The sequence below is a fragment of the Anthonomus grandis genome, chromosome 7, assembly GCF_022605725.1.
Source record: "Anthonomus grandis grandis chromosome 7, icAntGran1.3, whole genome shotgun sequence".
Classification (NCBI taxonomy): domain Eukaryota; kingdom Metazoa; phylum Arthropoda; class Insecta; order Coleoptera; family Curculionidae; genus Anthonomus; species Anthonomus grandis.
In genome coordinates, this window is record NC_065552.1 from 19,298,057 (window position 1) to 19,312,855 (window position 14,799).

The window sequence follows — 14,799 nt, forward strand, 5'->3', positions numbered from 1 at the left end:
TCTGGTTTGTTTGCTTTGACCTGTCTGTATGAACTTGCTCATTTCAAACGAGGGTAATTTCTGTGTTGATTACAGGGTCCGGGTTGGTACCACTTGTCTTGAACTTTGAAGTTTCATTCTTTGCAGATATTCCAATGCAGATGTTTGGCAACTTGGTTATGCCGATCAAGATACGCTTTTTTGTCAGGATTGGGCAGCCTGAGGCTATATGATGTATCTTTTTTATATATTTATTATATATATATTTTTTAAACTTTCTAAACTAATTTAAAGTATTTTCTTCTTTAATTCTAAGCTGCCTCCTCATAGTTATTAAAATCATTGGAATAATATCATTATTAAAAATATATACAGGGTATTCATTTGAAAACTTCCCACCACGGATTTATCGAAAACCAATCTTTAAAAAAAACGCCGAAATACTTCAAAAGGTTTGTCAAGGGGGACTTTCTAACCTAAAATTACTTCACCCCCTTTCACCCATTGCCCCCCAGGGTCATCCCCTTAAAAATTTTAAATGGCAAGGGAAAATTTAATTTTGCGTAATGTAATAAGTATTAGGATTTATTCCAAAATGACCCAAAACTTTAACATGAGCTGCTTCATCCAAAATTCGCCGATGATCACGTTTTTTATTTGCAACAGATCTAGTTTCAGTAAACTTAGTAACAAGGTCCAAAACATACATATGCGAAGTTATCTTCTCCGGATGTCTGGCGTTAAACATGACGGCAGTTTGCCGAGCACATTGATTTTGGGCACCATAAATTAGAATAATTTCCACTCTTTCGGCTAGTGTGTAAACCATTTTGGAAGTAAAATCTTCAATTCAACAAATAAATTTTCACTATTCCAAGACTGTCACAAATGTAACTGACGGCAAAATAAATTCTTTATTTTCCTTAGCAACTATAAATAACTAAGCAGGTATAACAATAAATACAGTTCGCCCAGGATATCTGTGTTGATGAAAAGAATGCGGAAAAAAATTCAGGTTGTTATTTAGTTTTTTCCATGTCTAATCTTCGATATTCCTGTTTATGTTGGTAGTTTCCGTTTTAAATTATAAACGAATTGTACATTTGGCAAACCCTAACGGGCAACATTTTGAACACTTATTGAAATAAAAACTGATATTTTCATGTTTTTGTTTTCTATCTGAACAAATTAAGATAAACAAAGATTTTTCTAATTTTAACTCGAAAACGAATCGACCGATTTAAAAAAATTAAACGTCAAAATAAAAGACTTCGAAAGACCTTTTAAACAAGCTATTACTCGATACCCCATGCCATTTAAAATTTTTAAGGTGATGACCCTGGGGGGCAATGGGTGAAAGGGGGTGAAGTAATTTTAGGTTAGAAAGTTGTCCCCCTTGACAAACCTTTTGACGTATTTCGGCGTTTTTTTTTTTTAAACAGTGGTTTTCGATAAATCCGTGGTGGGAAGATTTCAAATGAACACCCTGTATATAGAGTACTTAATAGCCAGTAATGACGTTAAAGGAATATAAAAACCTTACCATCAGAGAGAGGTTTTCCATGCGCAAACTTGCAATCTTTCCCAGCGATACATGGTAATCCTGTATGGTAAAATTTACAAGGGAATTCGCTATGCATGTACGAGCAATTCTCTCCTTTCGCGCAGCACTCCATCAAATAAAATTTGCATAATTCTAACTTCATTGGTGGACTGACTTCATGGGAGTATGGACAATCATTCTATGTAAAAGAAAACTCATAAGTTTAATAAAAATCAAGAGAAAAAGGAAACCTAACTTTCCAGGTGTTTTACAGACCTTTTGACATTTCCCTTGTAAATAAAAAACACAAACTCCTTGAGAATCTTGTAAAGCTTTTGTGGGGTCTTCGCGGTGATTCCTCTTTCGGTCTCTTCGTTGTCTCTTTTCTTTTTTCTTTCTTTGCTGTTTTCCCATCCTCCGTCTTGCTCTAAAAAATATATATTTGTACAATATAATCTTTATGTGGAAGGAAAAACTATATCTGAGAGCATATTTAGGTCATGGGGCGAACTTTTAAATGGCACCATCCTTTTCCTGATACCTCAAATTAAAAGTCTTTTTGAGTAGTTTTCATTTGGACATTTTACAGTTTAGCTACAATCATTTGCATAGTTGTTATTTATGAACACTTAAGTTGCACCTTTACTTAAGTACTTGATGAGGGAAATCCTGGAAAAAACTCAAACTTACATGTGGCAACTGATTTTGACATTTGAAGAAACATGATCGGTGGCAAACAAAAAAAAATGTTCAACGTAGAGTACTTGAAGAAACGGCACAAGTAGATATTAGGTAGAATTAGGACATTTTGGACCTATATTAATTTTTTTTTATATTGCGCAGATACTACTTTAAAAGCCCTTTAATTTGAGGTATCACGAATCGACCGTCTAAGATTTAGACGTTGGGGAGCATGGAGCCTAAGGGGTTGAGCACCCATATGATCCTCCTTATCTATAAAACATTGACACCAAACTTGGTTTTTCTGACTTTTTTACTTTGAGAGATATCCGCATTGAAAGTTTTCAGCTGAACACCCTGTATATTACAACTACTAAAAAGCGATAAGTTCTTATTTAAGGTTAGCTAAAACTTTCACCCAAAGCTGACCTGTCAAACTTATTTTTAGGTTTGTTCTACAATCACTTTGGATACTAAACATAAATTGTAATTATTACGTTCTGAATTGGACTAAATTTTCATTTACCTCTCCTCTCTTTCCTCTGAGCTTAACTCAGAGTTATAACTATCATCAGATCTGGATGGCGTCCTGGAGCGCCTGTGGTGCTGGTGCTCCATGGGCAAGTAAGAACCAGCAGGAGGATGTCCTTGAACTTTCTGTTCGGCACCTGAAGGTGATCCGCTTCTAATATTTAGCATTTCGTTTTCGTCAATTTCTGAGCGGGGAGAATCCATCATTCTTCTGTGTTTGTTCTAAAAAAAAAGACATTTAGGTTTATGGAGTTGACTTTCACTAATATACCGTATTCATATACGGAATAATTTGATCGCAGTTTCTTGATTAATGAGAATATATTTTCAGCACAAGTATTAATTATTAATAGTGTTGTTAAAATCATTATTTACTAAGTTCTATTACTAGTTTTTACCTTTGGCCGTTTGTCTTTGCCTTCCTTTTTCCTCTTTTTTGTCCTTTTTTCATCATCTTTGACCGCATCCTCGCCGGCACTCAAGGCTGCCACTTCTTTTTCTTTTTTGTTCAGAATGCTAGCGAGTGTTTTCTCAATATTTTTTGCAAAATCATCATCTGTGAAAGAATATTAAATGTATAAGCAAATAAGAAAAGTACATATAGTAATTAACATTTCTAATTTAAAATATTAATAATATTGTACCAGTGTTTGCATTGATTGGAATATTTTATTGCTAGTTTTTTTAGTAAATGTGTTTTATTTTAGAGAATATTCTCATGAAATATTACGAATATTCGTGAAAAAATAAGCAAAGAAGAGTCTACCTCAAATAAGTTCTGAGGCAATTATTTTATCACCCAAGATCCAACAAGCACCAAATAAAAAGCTTTGAAACACATCTTGCAACATCCAATTTTCTATTTAATTCAATTCAAATAGATTCCTATTTTGTCATATCAGTAAAAATAATATTTCCTGAGCCTGGATTTAAGGGTAAGAACGTAAACTTTTGACCGTAGTTAAAGAATTTTCTTATCAAATTTTTATCATTAAATGTAGTGAAAGAGCATTATCTGTAGTTTTATACCGGGTGTCCCAAATGCTTTTAACAACATTGAACTTCGCCATTTTTGAAGATATCAAAATGCGTTTTTTTATGGGAGATAATGCTCTTTTCAAAAATATTTTTAAAACCACCTCTAACTAATTTATCCCCTGGAAACCACCGCTAACATTTTTTTCCAATGCTACCCTCATTTTTTTAATAGCATTTTTAATTCTGAATACAATGGAACAAAGTTTTTTTTTTCATTACAAAAATAAAAAAATAAACGCAATTTTCTTATGTTTTTGAAGGAAACTATTATTTATTGATTTATACACAAGTATATAAGTCAACAAATAATTATTTAATAAATAAATCCCAAAAATGTGCCACCAGGACCCGCTGGGTTTTAAAATTCAATAGGAAAATAATATTAGTGTAATGAGGTACAGCACTATTGCTGTTAATAATTGAATCGTATTCAATGTATTCGTTCAATCGTATTAATGAAAAATATTTTTTTTTATTGTATTCAGAATTAAAAATGCTATTAAAATTTTTTTTAAAAAATGGGGGTGTCATTTGAAAAAAGTTAGGGGTGGTTTCTCAGGGATGAATTAGTTTCAAGTAGTTTTGAAAATATTTTTGAAAAAAGCATAGTCTTCCATAAAAAACGCATTTTGAAATTTTTTAGTACCTTCAAAAAAGACGAAGTTCTATGCTGTTAAAAGAATTTTGGGACACCCGGTGTGTAGAACTTTTTTGCTACCCAAAAACCCTCTCACTGGTAGACCATTTTGTCAACCTAACAAAGAATAGTGGTAGAGTATTCACATCCAATAAAATGTTCCAGAAATATTCAACTTGCTGATGAAACAATTACTTATGATTTAATTGAATAAAAGAAACAATCAGAATTATCATTGAATGTATACCTTCGGGTTTAATCCAAGGCTTTTCCCACTTTTCCCTCTCCCTAAGCATTTTCTCTTTCTTCCTCAAGTGCAATATACTTTTTTCCGCCTCTGTCATATGCCGATGCCCCTTTTCTTTGCTATTTCCCCTATTAATATCCTTGTTCTTCCTATCTCTATGCCTGCCGCGCTCCCTACCATCCGAGAACTTATCTTTCTCATCAGCACGTTCCCTATCATCAGACTTTTCCCGTCCCCCAAGTTCTCCTTGCTCCTTGGAAGCCCCGATACTATCCGTATCGGAAACGCTTCCTCCATGTCTTCGGATCACCGGAATGGTAGGGTGAGCGCAGGCCGTTGCGGGATTGGGTTCCGGTTGGGCGGCCGCTTCTGGAGGAGCTTCTTCGTCATCATCGTCTGTAATTTCGCCGTCCTCGATGTCATCGGGGTTGGCGGGTTCCGCCTCTGGAGGTTGTTCGCTAGAAGACATACTGTGAGAAGATGTGGTATTTTAAGTGTTTCTCTTGGCCCACTCATTAAGAAAATGGTAAGGACAGGAAAACTTCTGTTCTATAGACCCATCCTATAGAACAGTAGTTCTTTAAGAAGCAAGTTTAAAAAGCAATTTCGGACATTTGTCTTGTTCTGTGCGTGTTAAAAAAATGTAGAACAATAGGTTATTATAGGCCGTTAAAAATAATTCCTAATATATCCTGTTCAAAATCTTTAAAAGAGCAAACAAATCAGCTTTGACAAGACGTTGATAATGTCAAAAGTTATATATTTGGAACCAGTAAAGGTAAAGAAATTTCCTTAGTGAACTTTATGGAAAAAATAAGTGCTTGCCGAACTAGAGTAATTCAAGGATTCTATGAGGTGATGACAATTTGACGAAACAAATCAGACATTAATGATGACTACAGAACTCGTCGTTCTTTAATAGTGACATAATTGACATGAATTGATTCTCATTATAATTAGAACACGAACTTCCCTCGTGACCGGGTATGAAATGATGATGATTTCAAACAGGCTAATAAGACAGGTCTATTTTAAAAAATTAATCAAAAGGAGTGGCTTGTTGTATCATGCCTACACTTGACCAAAGCATTTGACTGTGTCTCAGATAGTGTTTTGCTTTAAAAAATTGCTTTAATAAAGCATATAATAATTGGTATAATAATATTTACTGTTTGCTGATGACACAACCATATTCACAGCGAATATTTTGAGGTTATATGTCAACAAAGTGTAATAAAATTACAGCAATTTCCCGCTAAACCCAAAGACACAGAAAATAAACGATTATGTCAAAAAATTAACATTTGCATACCTATACATACCAAATTTTATTTGTTTTGCTTAAAAAGCGACGAAGTTATATAGCCTGTCCAAGCGAGGGGTGGTTAAAACCAAAAGTAAATACCGCCTCATAAATGCGACATTTGGTATTAAACGAGAGACGTCAAATGACATCATCGGTTTAACCGCCAGTAACCCTGCTTAGGAGGAAAGTTATAGCGGTTGACAGCTGACAAAATTCAAAAAAGGATTATATAAACAAAGACTATAATATTATATATATTTGCAAAAAAAAAATGCATTAGGCCCAATATTTTGTAAGAACTGTAAAACCACAAGTGGGTTTTGTTCAAACTCCGTCCAACAATTAAGTTTTAAGAACAACATCCATGTACATAATACAACGCCACAGAATATACATGTAAACAAATAACCGATCGACCGCAATATTAAAACATCCCATCTAAGCGATAGCCTTAACCGTGACGTCATTTCACATTTTTGACAATAACCGTTGGTTCTTACCAGACTAACGCTTGGACAGGCTAATAGTGTTTCCGTTCCAGTTATCTAGGGCTACCCAGTATACCCGTATAGAATGTCAAAATATTTCTTACATGTCTACTAACACTGGAATGTTGCCAAGCCTATCAAACTTTCTTTTCTAAAAATTTATTACTGTAATGTATGTAATAAATTTTTGGCCAATCAAAACGAAACAAAGCTGATATTTCATACAAAGGTAATTGAATTCTCTTTTCAAGGGGTCCAAAACAAAATAAAGAAATATTTTCTACATTTCTCATTACATTTATCACCCTAGATAGGAAAAAACAGAAAAGATAAAATAATTCATTTATTAACTCTTTGTAAATTTTGCTTTTTAAGTGACCCAAGTAAAAAAAACGTAAGGGAGTCAAGTCAGGTGATCTTAAGAGCCACTCTATTAGTCTTCTTCGCTCGCTTCATCTACCAGGATACGTCCGATTTAAATATTCTCGAACAGCAAAAGTATAATGAGGAGGTGCACCATCTTGCTCAAATCTCAACTCTTCGGCAGTGTAATTATTATTATTTTCTAACGTTTTCATCAAGGCAGGATTGATCTCGTCTTCTAATAATTGTAGACACAGTTTTCCATTAAGATTTCGTTGGATAAAAAAGGAACAATTAAACAATAGGCATAAATTCCTACCTAGACGTTTAATTTCTCAGGATGTTGAGTGTGAACCTCATTGACTAGATGTTCATTTTCGTTAGACCAGTATCGACAATTGTGGCGGTTAATAATTCTGTTTAGAACAAACACTCATCGGAAAAATAAATGTAATATACAATTTAGTTAGATTATTTATTATTTATTTGGTCTTAATCTCGCAAAATTTCCAACATCTGTCAAAACCATCTTCGTTCAATTGTTGTACAAGATGAATTTTGTAGGGATAAAGTTTATGTATCTTTAAAATTCTGTGAATGCTCGTACGAGATATCCCACACATTAAAGGTAAATGTGGTGGCCTGGTGGCCCAAAACAGCAATTTCGATAGGTTAATTTTCTACTATCCAGCAATTGGTTTTCGGTTTGCAACTGATTCTGTAATTCGTCCCATTCAAAACTTTGAAGCTTACCGCAAGGGGGTTAAAATTGCAATGGTATGCACGAAATTTTTCCTCCTCAAAACAAATTCGACACGACCGACTGATTTTTTTAAACAAGCGGTATATCAGTATTTTGAACTGAAAGAAATTAGCTAACACTCAATATTTCAATATTTAACCCAAAACATTTTAAAAAAATCGCAAAAAAAGTCAACTAACAAAGAATTTTATAAAATATATTAGTACCAGAATTAGCATGACTATTTACCACTGATAATTGAAATTTTGTGAAAGAATATTTTTTCACCAAGATCGTGCATATCCTCATTATTCTGCTAATGTATGACATAAGATAAAGTATATGCTACAATACCCAGAAATACTGAAGAACTAAAACAGAAGATCAGATAAATTCAATTATTATATTATTACGCCAAATTTTTTAAGAACTTTACAAACAGAATTATATCATCATTTAGGGCTTTTTCAAGAAGTAAATTGTTTTCATTTTGATCAGTTACTTAATTTAAAAAGAGTATTTTTCTCAAAAATTTATATTACTTTTCATCATCTTTTAAAACTTAACAGTAACAGTAGTAAAATGTTAAATTTTAAAAAATTAAAAAGAACAGTTTTTTCAATTTAAAATCATGGGTTCATTTGTTTAAAAAAAAAGTACACCGTATAAGATGCCATAAGTGCCATCATCCCATTAAAACAAAAATCATTGGGGTAGGTTTCGCGCTTTCGGAGGGGTTGAAAAGAATTTGTTTAAATGGATTTTTAAATGCATCAAAAAGTAGAATTCTCTTCGCGTTTTTCTGAAATATGTTTTCAAGAGCGCTTGCGAATTTGTTCCAGTTAAAAGTTCTCCACAAGGTTGATATTGCGGATCCGTCGATTTTTATTTTGAGGGGCGAGGGGAAAAGATTTTGTGTTTATCATCAGCTTTGCAATTTTAACCTCCTCGCGAGGGTGAACTCCAACCCCAAAATCTTAAATGGGATTAGGAGTCAAGTGAATTTATTGTAAAGGTAATTGAATTCTCCTTTTAATGCCACTTTTTTTTAATTGTATGCAGCCACTTTTGAGAAAATTGTATGCTTCTTGAAGAAATGACAAAACCCGTTCATTTATATATCGCAGAAACCTTGTGTGCTTTATTTTCAATTTCCTCATTAACAGCACTCGGAGGTGAACTTCATCGCTTAAATGAAAATGGGTTTGGTTAAACTTCATGTGATACCTCAATTTAATGGTCATCAATTCTCTTTTCAACTTATACCGCATCAGCCATTATAACATTGAGTGTTTCTTAGATTTATCGCTTAAAACTGGTAATGTAAATTCTAGCTTTATCATTTGAAGAAAAAAATAATGGGTACTAATTTTTTTTCTGTTATGGAATGCTGTTTATGTTTACAAATATGCGGTTTTCCTTCCTTAGAAATTTCAAATATTTACATTTAGTTTATTTATTTAAATTTTATTTAATTCTAAAATGGTTAATTTAACTACAGAAAAAGTGTGGCTGAGTGAACTGAATTTCGAACATGTCGATGGGCTAATGTTGCAGCTCAGATATTGAATCAAATGAATCCAGATAAACATTAGTTTTACAGTAGTGTGAAGCATATCTCGGACGAGCATTCCCAGAATTTTAAAGAGACATACATTTCACCCCTACAAGATTCATCTCGTACAACAACTGAACGAAGATGATTTTGACACACGTTTGGAATTTCGCGAGATTATGACCTAACAAATAATGAATAATCCAAATTTAGTATTTAACATTTATTTTTCAAACTCAGTCAGTCAATAAATGAATTACGCCAGCGCATCATGATGAATGACGGGCCATTATACCAGAAATGCTTCTTAATTTCCGAAGTCGTTCTGAACAAAATCCTTATTATTGTCTGGATACTTTAAATAAAAAGCATTTTTATGGAAATTAATTTTTTTATAATTACTATAGATTTCTTAATAAGTTCTTATTATTCTATATGTTTATGACGACGATTGTCCCTTGATATGATTTTAAGACAATATAGGTATTTACTTGTTAAAATATCGGCCTAAATCGCCTTTATCCCATGGTGCGACACAAGTTTTTACTATCCTAACAGTTCACAAAAACACTGAAATGACTCATTTTTTCAACCAAAAACTAAAGAAAAAACACAGGACTTCACAAATGCCGAATGCACAAAGCCGTTTGTCAACAAAAAATTTCACGAGATTACATCAGCTTTTGCCTGCGGTCGTGCCGTTTCAAATTTTTTAAAAGCGGTTTTAGTACTAAGAATGTTATTAATTTTTTTTTGCTTTGAAGATGTTATTTTTGCTCTTAGAATAACATATGTCTATTTCTACTTTTTATTTTTAATCCAAAATCTAACATTAATAAGTTAAATTAAGATTATTATATGTATTGATATATAGCTGAAAATTTCCTCTTTTGAAAATGTGTGTAAACTTGACAACAGAGAATCAATGAATATGTTTGTTAACAAAACACCTCCCTTGCCCCTGTGCACATGTTGAACTCAAAGAAAGTTGTTTACTAATTTTAGCCTTTCAATTTTCTAAGATTTTGTTGTTGGACCTGTTGAAAAGAGATTTTTATGACCATTAAATGGAAGTATCACATGAAGTTTAACCCCATTTTCATTTAAGGGATGCATCCCATCCCTGTGTGAGGGTAGTGAGTTATTTTTAAAATAAAGCACAAAAGACTGTGATGATAAAAAATTAACGTGTTTTAACAGTTTTTTTAAGAAAAAATAAATCGTTAAATAAAGAGAAAATCACTTGACCCCTAATCCTATTTAAGATTTTGTGATTGCTTTCCCCCTCGAAATAAAAATCGACGGGTCCGAACGATTTCGTTTTAACAAGGAATAGATGAAATATCAGCCTTATTTCGTTTTGATTGGCCCACCCTATATACAGAGTGTCTACTATAAAAACCGCCAAACCTTAAGAGGTGATTATACAAGTCGTTTGCAACAAAAAAGTCGTATAACATTTTTTCTAAAAGTTGTTAGTTCTTCTGGTATTTAACATTTTTTGATTTTATCAAATTTTTTTGTTTTTTTCATATAAACAAGAATATCTCCGTTATTCTTACCACCACATAAAATTTAGATATACCATCTGAAAGAGAATTAAATTTGCTATAAGATGGGTATATTTAAGTTTTTAAGTAATTTTTTATACCGGGTCTTATATAAGTTAAATGTAACATTTGGGAAATCTGCAAAATTAGTGGTATCTTCTTCGTTGTCGTTTTTCTAAAATTTGGTAAATAGGGTGTTTTTTTTCAGCAAAAACTACTGCATTTAATATGCTTTCCAAGGATATACTTACTTTTGTGATAGCTATTTGTTTTCACAGCAATATCATGGCCAAAAGAAAGAAAACCACAAAAATTTAAAATTTTCAAATTTTATATTTCTTGATCTTTTGAGCACCAATACGGTGAGTACTTGTAGATGTATCTTCCCTAACACAACAACTTCACGAATTTGCATTAGAGAAGCCGTAAACAAATAACATATCGCGATATTCATTCTTTAAGAAAAAATTCAGGTTTTCCTTCTTTTGTAAATGGCAATGAATCCGCAAAAGAAGGAAATTCACAAACCATGTATTACTTGATTTTAAAACAAGAGCATAGATATTTACAATTTGACAAGAACTGTCATTAAGTTTTCACTTCGACTTAAAGTAGTTAAATAAGTAATTTGATTTAAACGTGCTTAAAAAAATAATGCCTCGTTTCACAAACATTGAAAATCGGGACATCTTATTTACTTACGGTGTAGCAAATGGAAACTCGCGGGAGGCAGCAAGGGAGTATGCGCATCGTTTTCCTAATAGACGGCAACCCCATAGAAGCACATTTGCAGACGCTGTGGGGAAACTGGTTCCTTTCGAGGTTTGCGGATTAGAGAAGGTGGTCAAAATGGTCAACGCTGGAGACAAGAACCTGCGATTATGAGAGCTGTTACAGAAGATAGATCTAGAAGTACTCGCCGCTTTGGTGCTGCATTAAGTTCTTAAAAAAAATTATTTGCATCCGTTTTATTTGAAAAAGTCTAGGATTTATTGCCAGTGGATGGTGAAGTGAGGCTTCAATTCTGTAGGTGGTACTTGAATAAGTTGCAAGAGTGGGGAACAGATCAAATATTTTGGACAGATGAAGCAACATTTACAAGAGCCGGAATAATGAATTTAAAAAAAAAAAAACCATATATGGCATACAGAAAATCCTTATGCGACTGTTGTTTCACATTTTCAGCGTGAGAGGAGGGTCAACGTATGGATAGGATTAATGAGAGATGCCGCCTTTTCGGGACTGTAATACTTCCTGATCGGCTCAATTCCAATGGTTTTCAAATTTATTAAATAATGACCTTGTTGACTTTCTGGAAGAAATCCCCTTAGCTGCTAGACAGGAACTTTGATTTCAAATGGACGGATGCCCAGCCTATAATGGCAGAATTATGCAAATTCCTTGAATCAACGCTTTAGGGAAATGGATCGGAAGATACGGTCCGGTAAGATGGCCGCCCAGAAGGGTTGAACGGGTTCAACCCGTTCGAACCCTTTGACCCCGGAACCCCCGGTTGAACCCGTTCAACCCTTGATAATGTCAGAAGAAGATGCATCAAATGTATTGAACAAGAGGGAAGACATTTTGAATAATTGTTATAATTTTAGGTTTGTGTTAATGAAATTTTGATTTTTTAATTTTGGTCAATCAAGAAATATAAAATTTGAAAATTTTCAATTTTTGTGGTTTTCTTTCTTTTGCCCATGACATTGCTGTGAAAACAAATAGCTATATCACAAAAGTAAGTAGATCATTGGAAGGCATATTAAATGCAGTAGTTTTTGCTGAAAAAAAAACATGTTCCTATTTACCAAATTTTAGAAAAACGACAATGAAGAAGATACCACTAATTTTGCACATTTCCCAAATGTTACATTTAACTTCTGATAACACCCGGTATAAATAATTACTCAAAAGCTTAAATATACCCATCTTATAGCAAATTTAATTCTCTTTCAAATGGTATATCTAAATTTTATGTGGTATTATTAAGAATAACGGAGATATTCTTGTTTATATAAAAAGAACAAAGAAATTTGATAAAATCAAAAAATGTTAAATACCAGAAGAACTAACAACTTTTCGAAAAAAATGTTATACGACTTTTTTGTTGCAAATGACTTGTTTAATCACCTCTTAAGGTTTGGCGGTTTTTATAGTAGACACCTTGTATATACCGGGTGACACAGGAAGAAGGGAACACTTAATAACTATTTTACTATTTAAGATAAACGAATGAAATTTAGTATATCCACAAAATTGTTATACGAGCACGTTTTGACATATCCAGTTGTTGTTCGTCACTTCCAGTTTAATCGGAAGTGACAGAAACTTTCTTATTTTAAACGGGATACTTGGTATATTATTACGTATTTCGATCGAAAATAATATTCTGAGAACAATGATACTACATTTGTTAATTTTTGTTTGATACTCACAGAAAATTTTTTTTTTATTTTCAAATAGGGTGCCACGAATGCGTTTACAGTTTCAATGTGTAATCATATAATCACAAAAAAAATTGTTTTTATTAAAGATTATCTATAGTGCAAGATTATCTCTAGGAACAAAATGTCAGTTGAAGGCCGTTTATCAGTTTAGACAAAGAATTATTGGACATAACCTCTAAATCTTTAAAAGTGTTATTGTTTTTTAAAAATAATAAAAATTAACTAATCTTCTTCTTTATTTTTGTGTACAAAAATAAAAGCCTCGTAAGCTCGTAACATCCAATAAAATGTCAAACTTTTGGTACTTCAAAATAGATCCTAGGTGTTAACACCGAAAAAAATAAATTTAATCTACCCTGTTTGGGAACCTGATAAACCGGAAGTGATGGAAAACAACAAAATATATCAAAAGATGCTCTTATAGCTATTCTATATCAATATACCAAAATTTAATTTGTTTATTTTAAAAAATTATTAAGTCTTGCCTTTTTTCTGTGTCACCCGGTAAATATAAATATATAAGTTTGTGTGAAGTTATCCATAAAATGCCAGCCAAAAAGTTAACACTCGGCGCGACCGGCCTACTATTTGCGTTAGGCCGGATATTTTTAAGAACCTAAGCAAATGTACAGAATCTGTAAAAAAGTATATAATACTGCGAATTTTTTGATCTTTTTTATTCTGTTATGCATTAGAAAATAGATTTAATCTAAAAAAACGAGCATAATGAGGACAAATAATATTTATTTCATTAACACATATTTCAATAATGTTATTTCAATTTAATTATTTCTGATAGTTTATGGTGATCTATGATGCCATATTATATTGTAATATTATGATATTTTTTCTTTCGATACTTTAAAATATATATAAATTTAAATTCTACCTCATAAATAAAAATAAAATTTGAACGAGGTCAAATCTGATTTCTTCTAGAATTTTTATTACTTGGTGCCCTCCTATTTTTGTGCAAATCAGAGTGCAGGAGTTTTGTTTCAATAAGGGTTTTTGGGACACTTTTAGGTATACACTAACACAAGTTTAGATAGTTGCCACCACTTCATAATATCTAGAAAAAATTTAGACAAAATCCCGAGTTTTTCAAGAATGGTTTACATAAAAGTAGGAGGGCACTAAATAATACACATTCTTGAAAAAGCTGGGATTTCGTTCAAATTTCAATTTTTTTCTAGAGATTATGAAGGGGTGACAACTATCTAAAAGCTTGTGTCAGGTTATACCTAAGAGTGTCCCAAAAACCCCTATTATAACAAAACTCATGCACTCGGATTTGCGTAAAAGTAGGAGAGCACTAAATAATAAACATTAAATTTACAACAAATTAAATTTTTCCTAGAGGTTATGAAGGGGTGGCAACTATCTAAACTTGTATCAGTGTACACCTAAAAGTATTCCAAAAACCCCTGTTATAACAAAACTCATGCACTCGGATTTGCATAAAAGAAGGAGGCCACTAAATAATAATAATTCTTGAAAAAATCGGGATCTTGTCCAAATTTAATTTTTTCTAGAGATTATGAAGGGGTGGCATCTATTCTATCTTTACTTGTGTCAGTGTATACCTAAGAGTGTCCCAAAAACCCCTATTATAATAAAACTCATGCATACTGATTTCCGTAAAAGTAGGAGGGCACTAAATAAACATTCTTAAAAAAATCGGGATTT

At 32.5% G+C, this 14,799-nt stretch overlaps 1 protein-coding gene across 9 annotated transcripts in view; it reads right to left on the reverse strand.

Moving 5' to 3' along the window:
* Window positions 1-14,799, reverse strand: part of LOC126738231 (protein suppressor of sable) — a 38,918-nt gene that overhangs the window by 21,614 nt on the left and 2,505 nt on the right. For 6 of the 9 annotated variants that reach the window (XM_050443458.1, XM_050443466.1, XM_050443465.1 and 3 more), the window contains 5 exons: window positions 4,657-5,126; window positions 3,133-3,290; window positions 2,730-2,956; window positions 1,799-1,949; window positions 1,523-1,721 (listed from right to left, as the gene is read on the reverse strand). In XM_050443458.1, coding sequence (XP_050299415.1) covers window positions 1,523-1,721; window positions 1,799-1,949; window positions 2,730-2,956; window positions 3,133-3,290; window positions 4,657-5,126 — 1,205 coding nt within the window. The remainder of the gene's footprint in view (window positions 1-1,522; window positions 1,722-1,798; window positions 1,950-2,729; window positions 2,957-3,132; window positions 3,291-4,656; window positions 5,127-14,799) is intronic. The other 3 variants (XM_050443460.1, XM_050443459.1, XM_050443463.1) reach the window with 1 other exon arrangement.